The 6,000-nt window shown below is 44.0% G+C and overlaps 1 protein-coding gene across 4 annotated transcripts in view; it reads left to right on the top strand.

Annotated features, from left to right (window-relative positions):
• Positions 1-928: 928 nt before the first annotated feature.
• lrch2 (leucine-rich repeats and calponin homology (CH) domain containing 2) overlaps positions 929-6,000 on the top strand; it is a 110,331-nt gene continuing 105,259 nt past the window's right edge. For all 4 annotated transcript variants that reach the window (XM_037533239.1, XM_017682334.2, XM_017682333.2 and 1 more), the window contains exon 1: positions 929-1,190. In XM_037533239.1, coding sequence (XP_037389136.1) covers positions 956-1,190 — 235 coding nt within the window. In that variant the 5' untranslated portion in view covers positions 929-955. The remainder of the gene's footprint in view (positions 1,191-6,000) is intronic.

Genomic DNA, 6,000 nt, shown 5'->3' with positions numbered 1-6,000 from the left:
GAACACCTGAATTCAATGATTTGGATGGGTGAGTGAATATTTTTGGAAATATATATGCATGTATGTGTTTTTGTAAAGATAAGGATAGTATGGAATATTTAAAATCGGCATTTTAAAATGCAGTACGTGAAGGCCAGTCTTTCCTGCATAATAAAATATGTATGCTACAAAATACACAGTAATTCCTCGTATGTGAAACATACTTGAGAGATAAATAGATTTTGATTCTGATTCTAATTGATTCTAAATGCTTGGTGCTAGAGGACACAGCACGGTGCTAAATACTTAACAGTTCCCAGCAAATTCTAAACAATCCTGGTCTATGTGTGCAGCGCCTGCCATGCTGTATGGCACTAAACGCTACTGCATGTCACCCACTTAAAAAAGACCAGCTGTTCAATGGTTCTTTAGTAAAGACAATGGTTCTACATAGAAACATGAACACTCAGAACCACGTGCATGCTTTCATTCTCTGCATGGTGCAATGGTTCTTCAGACTGCTGTAGATGGTTCTATACAGAAGCTTGAAAATGGCTCTTGATAGCACCAAAAGGGTTCTGCTATTGTTACAGTGTCAAGAACCCATTTTGTTGCTATAGGGAATATATATGTCCAGAAAGGTTCAGTAAAGAACCACAGCGCATTCTCTACCAATCAGAGGAACAGCCTCCCCACGCAAGGAACCATTTAAGCATGCAAATGGTTCTAGAACAGAGGGTTCTAAGCAGAACCATTGCCTTTAATAAAGAACTCTTGAAGGACTATGAGCACAGCAGCGCACTCTGTGTTTGTGTCAGCGCATGCCCCTTCCAGGGGTCCCTCCGCCCCACTCCTCTCCTCCGTCGCGTCGCGCCGCGCCGCGCCGCGCGCTCCTTCCTCTCTGACTGCGCATGGGCGGAGCGCCGGCGGAGCTCGTGTTATTATTGTCCGCGCGCAGGCATCCACTTTTACGAAAATGGCGGCGAGTCAAGGCGGAGCGGGAGCCGTGGCGGCGCTGCAGGGCCAGCCCTACCCCAGCGTGCCTCACTGGAACCCGGGCGCGCTGCAGCACCAGCAGCCGCTGCACACGGCGCGGAGCCTGGAGCGCGCGCTGGAGGACGCCGTCTGCTCGGGCATCCTCAACATCAGCGGCAGGAAGCTGCGCGACTACCCGGGACTCAGCTACGACCTCACGGACACCACGCAAGCAGGTGCGCCCCGCGGACCCGTTTCCCCCGGGCTCCACGGGCCATGTGAGCCGAAGGGATGCTCGCTCTGCCGCTTCCTATTCACCAGCTTTTCGGTCGAATTTTCCCGTTCCAACTTAAAAACGGTGCAGCAGTTCCATTCTGGCACTTGAGGCAGAACGCGCTGCTGCATCTTTTAAGGTGGAACGGGGAAAATGTGAACGAGAAGCTGGCGAATAGCATCCTGGGCATGTGTGGGAAATATTATGCGGTGGTTTCGTGTAGAGGGGCTTGTTTCCTCCTCGATGGGGTGGGGGTGGTGGTGGTGGGGGGGTCAAGGAGCTCCGGCTGGCGGCTCTCATTCCGAGTGCGTGTGTAACGTTACTCTGTAACGGCCACAGTAGAGGAAGCAAGCCGAGCTCTTTATGGCTGAATACGCGAGGCGGAGAGAGCAGCCGTTAAATCGAGGCGCAGCTCAGTGATGGAGCAGGTCCAGCAGGTGCAGCCCGCACCAGCACAGGGCGGATAAAACACGCTGCGTCCACGTTTAGCACGTTCTGGAGGAGAGTAAGAGAGACTTGTGCTGGCTTCAGGAGGAGGAGACAAAAGATGCTGCTGCCTCCGTCTCCATAGCGGGGCAGCACCACACCCCCCCATTCAGAAGCCCAAGCCTGGGAGGTTTCACCCTCATATAAGGCGTTAGGATTCAGAAGTCAGGCCGTGTGTTGTTGTTGGCTCTCTGCTTTGTGTTCACACTGAGGAGTGTGATGGAGATTATATGTGTTTGTGTTTTCACACAGAATCTGCCTGTGTATGTGTGAGGAGTTCAGTTCCAGCTGGACATGCATTTGTAACGAGATTTGAAAAGCTTAACGGCTGATTTTTAATGCGCTTGGTTAAAAATGCACTTTTATGTTTGTGATATAATGTGATATATTAGTATAGTATAGTATAGTATTCCATGGAAGGGACACGCGTTCTGGAACTAAACCACATGTAATCATGTAGCTGTTGGGAATGGTAACGGTTGTGGGAATTCTGGGCTGATGCTGATATCCAGTGTGTCGATTCTGATGCCAGTACACAAGCAGTGAGTGCGCTTAATAATCCGATAACTGCAGAAAACCAGGTTTTGTCCGTAGGTTTTGACGAAGACGTGATGTAAACGCATAATAAAACTCAAACTTCACACCGGAGCTTTAAAAAAAAAAGCGCCACTTTGCCCGAACATGTGAACATACATCATCTAGAAGACGAAGAATATTTAAACCCTTAATTTTGTCGGGAATAAAGTTTTGTAATAAAGTGTTTCGCTGCGTCTCGCGGCGACGCTGCTCGTTTATTTCCGGTACAGCCGTCTGTTTCGCACATGCGCAGCCTGAGAAAGGCGAAAGAAATCCGAGTAAGAGTTCACGTGCACTAAGAAGTCTGATTACCGAGCTCTCTCTATTCCAGCTCTCTTTAGCGCATTTCTTAATCAGACTTCTCGATCGCGATACGCTGTTTACCTCACCGCTTGAATAATTATTAATTAATTATTTATTAATAATTATTAATCAGATAACTGCAGAAATTCGATGCATGTAAAAGCAGTCAATTATGAACATAGACATTGGGACTGAATCTGTCTGAGTGAACATTACAGAGAGATGCATGTTTAGAACACAATAACTGCTTCACTAAATATAAGTTTGAACTATTTGTCCAATCGAAACATCTGTCAGATGTAGCTGATATCGCCATGCAGTGGCGTTATTATAGTTAATGGTTATAGTAATGGTAGTGGTGGTTAGCAGTAACAGTACAGGTGATTAACAGTTATACAGGTTAAAAGCAGTGAGAACCTGCTGGTGGGCGACAGTTATGATAGCTGATGGTAGTGATTACTAACAGTAATACTATCTAATGGTAGCAGTAATGGTGGTAGTTTGTCACAGTAATGCTAAATCTTTTTGCTACAGCTACAATTAGCCAACACTAATACATGAGGAAAATCTGAGATGTCCTAATGGTTCCTTAATTCAAGAGAACCGAAACACTTCCTTTGTACGTAGCCGTTTATGAGTGGGAGTTAGTCTAGACCACAGACGGTGAAACTCTGTTTTGAGCAGTACTCATTGGAAAGGGGAGCCTGGGCTGTGCCAAGGCCTGTGTGAGGTTGGCTGGTTCACATGAATCCACGTCGTGTTTGGGTCTCCATGCCAGTCCAAGGCTGTACTGATACTGAAAGTTGTTGTTGGATGAAAAGTAATAAAAATGGAAACACATTCTGACAAATGGAAGAAAGTAGCTGTAGTAGCGTGTCGATGTATATATAGCAGACGTGTGTTTGTTTGTGTGTGTGTGTGTGTGTGTGTGTGTGTCTGGAGGAAATGATGTGCAATGTTTCAGTACCAGACCCCCTCATGTTTGCCATAGGAGGAAGTGACTTTATGAGAGAGAAGCAAACTGATGCTGACTCAACAGGAGACGTCTGTGTTTGTGTGGCTAGCTGAATGCACTCAGTTACATATTCTGGAGTAAAAGTTGAGTGGATGTTTTGCTTTCTTGAGTATTTTTAAATGATAATTCAAGCACATTTGTGAGGAAGTGAATCTACATCAGGTTTTACTTACATTTTAGTCATTAAAATTGAGCTGTTTATTCTTTTCTGTGTTTAATTTCATTGCATCACACTGGTTACGACGCCTGGTTTTTATGTTATTATAGAGGAAATTGATGCTGATTGATGCTGGGTCTACAGGGTTTAAGAAATTCCCCAGCAGCTCTGTAAATTTCTCAGTACTCAGTACGTGCTGTCTTTGAACTTGTTCTCATTTTGTTTTGGGAAGGTGCTTTTACATTATTTGATTAAATCAACTATATTTTTGCTTGAATATGGGTTTGGGTCCTTTTTGAAATGCTGAGTAGAGCACATCTGGGAACAAGCATGATCATTGTTGTGCTAAATATGGATGGGAACGTAGACTTATTAGGGTAGGAACAAATTTGAGTGTGAAATTTCTAAACCAGTCCAGATGTAGGTGATGATGCACCCATCAACACTGTACAGCAGACAACAAGCCTGTGGTTAGGGTTATTGGCCTATGGATGGAAGTCATTGTGGCAGAAAGGTCCCCCCAAAACCACTCCAGTTGATGTGGGTTGAATGTGCTATTTTTACATATGGCTGCTGTTGGAAGAAAACCTTGTATCTCCAAATTGGTAACTTCACAGGAGAAGCACAAAGCATACTTTACTTTTAATGTAAGTCAATGGAACCAGAGTGTGTCATGAAATTTACACACAGTATAAAGGACAACAGGCATTTTCAGATCATGACAAAAACTGAAAAATGGCAAAAACAGAGATACTAGGTTTTGTTCCAACAGCAGCGATATGATACATTCTTGCATAGGAAAAAAGTTCCATTAGCCAAGGATACGTTTTTTGCCAGCGAGTTTTTTTTTTTTTACGTTTGTAAAACAAGCGGAATTTGGGTGCAGGTTTTAGGCGGTTCTGCCCTCATTTGTGGGTGATTTTGCCCCAGTCTAACAACAAAAGTTTAACTGTTATGTATTCCTGGTACACATTCAAGCTTTTTATTCAAGTCTTACACACCAAAGCTTGTGTGCACAGTTCCACAGAGACACTGATTAAGGTTCCTGACGTTCATCACACGCTTTCTCTCAACTTACAGTGACTTCCACTGCAATTTCTTACGTGTACCTGTTAGCGTGAGTGTTTGTGTGCTAAACGTTTTGGAGCCTGTGCAGTTAGGCCATTTAAGAATATGTGTCTCTGTGTGTGTGTGTGTGTGGTTGTGTGTGTGTGTGTGTGTGTTTGTGCCCCAGTGACCCACTTACTACTCCTTGCTGTTGGCAGCCAGTGTTTAGTGTGGTGGGTCAGGGCCCCTGTTTGACCAACACTTATCACTGATTAGTGAAAAAAAACCTTACATAGCTGACATCAATGTGTCACTTAACAGTCTCTCTCTCTCTCTCTCTCTCTCTCTCTCTCCATGTCAAACCATGAGGTGTTCAAAGTTAATCATTAAATTGTTGGAATAATTTTATTGATAAGGTGTTTCAGGCCGTTCTTATGGAAGCTATTTTGTTACAGGCCCAGGTTGTTTCTAATAGTAATAGTAATATTTCAGTACAGAACACACTGATAAATCTATGGTGTGACATGATTAAAGACTGGCCTCCATTACACTGATCAAAATAATTCCCTTCTGTTTATGAACCCCTCGATTCATCAGAACACCCACAGAAGCTCTAAGGGTCTGGCCTCGTTGGCACAGTAGGCAGGACGTCAGTCTCGTAACCCGAAGGGCGTGAGTTCGAGCCTCACATGGGGCCGAAGGCTTTACTGCTTTTTTGTAATTGTTTTCCACACACCTGATATTGTAAACTCCGATATCAAGATTATACACATAACATGATGGTACATGATAATTATGTATTGAATCCAGTGCAGAGCACCGAGTTGCTTAAGTAAATATATGCACAACAATGTGATTAAGTATTAAAAACAAATGATGACCAAGCATGAGTGGCAATGAGGGCTAATGACCGTGTATTTGGGTGCATTTGAGTAAATAAGCTGCTGAACAAATCTTGCGATTATACTTACGATTCACATAGAAAATGTGTGTCAAGGTGGTGGAAACTAGCGTGCAGATATGATGAAATGTGAGATTTTAACCTTGATTTCTGTGACAGTAGCACACATATTTAACATGATGGATGGATGGATGGATGGATGGATGGATGGATGGATTCATTCATTCATTCATTCATTAATCCCAGAGGGAAATTCCTCTACTGCAGCAGTACGAAGCACAGTCAAG

The sequence above is a fragment of the Pygocentrus nattereri genome, chromosome 23, assembly GCF_015220715.1.
Source record: "Pygocentrus nattereri isolate fPygNat1 chromosome 23, fPygNat1.pri, whole genome shotgun sequence".
NCBI classification, from domain to species: domain Eukaryota; kingdom Metazoa; phylum Chordata; class Actinopteri; order Characiformes; family Serrasalmidae; genus Pygocentrus; species Pygocentrus nattereri.
Note: the sequence above shows the minus strand (reverse complement) of the source record. Positions and strands in the feature narration are given on the sequence as shown.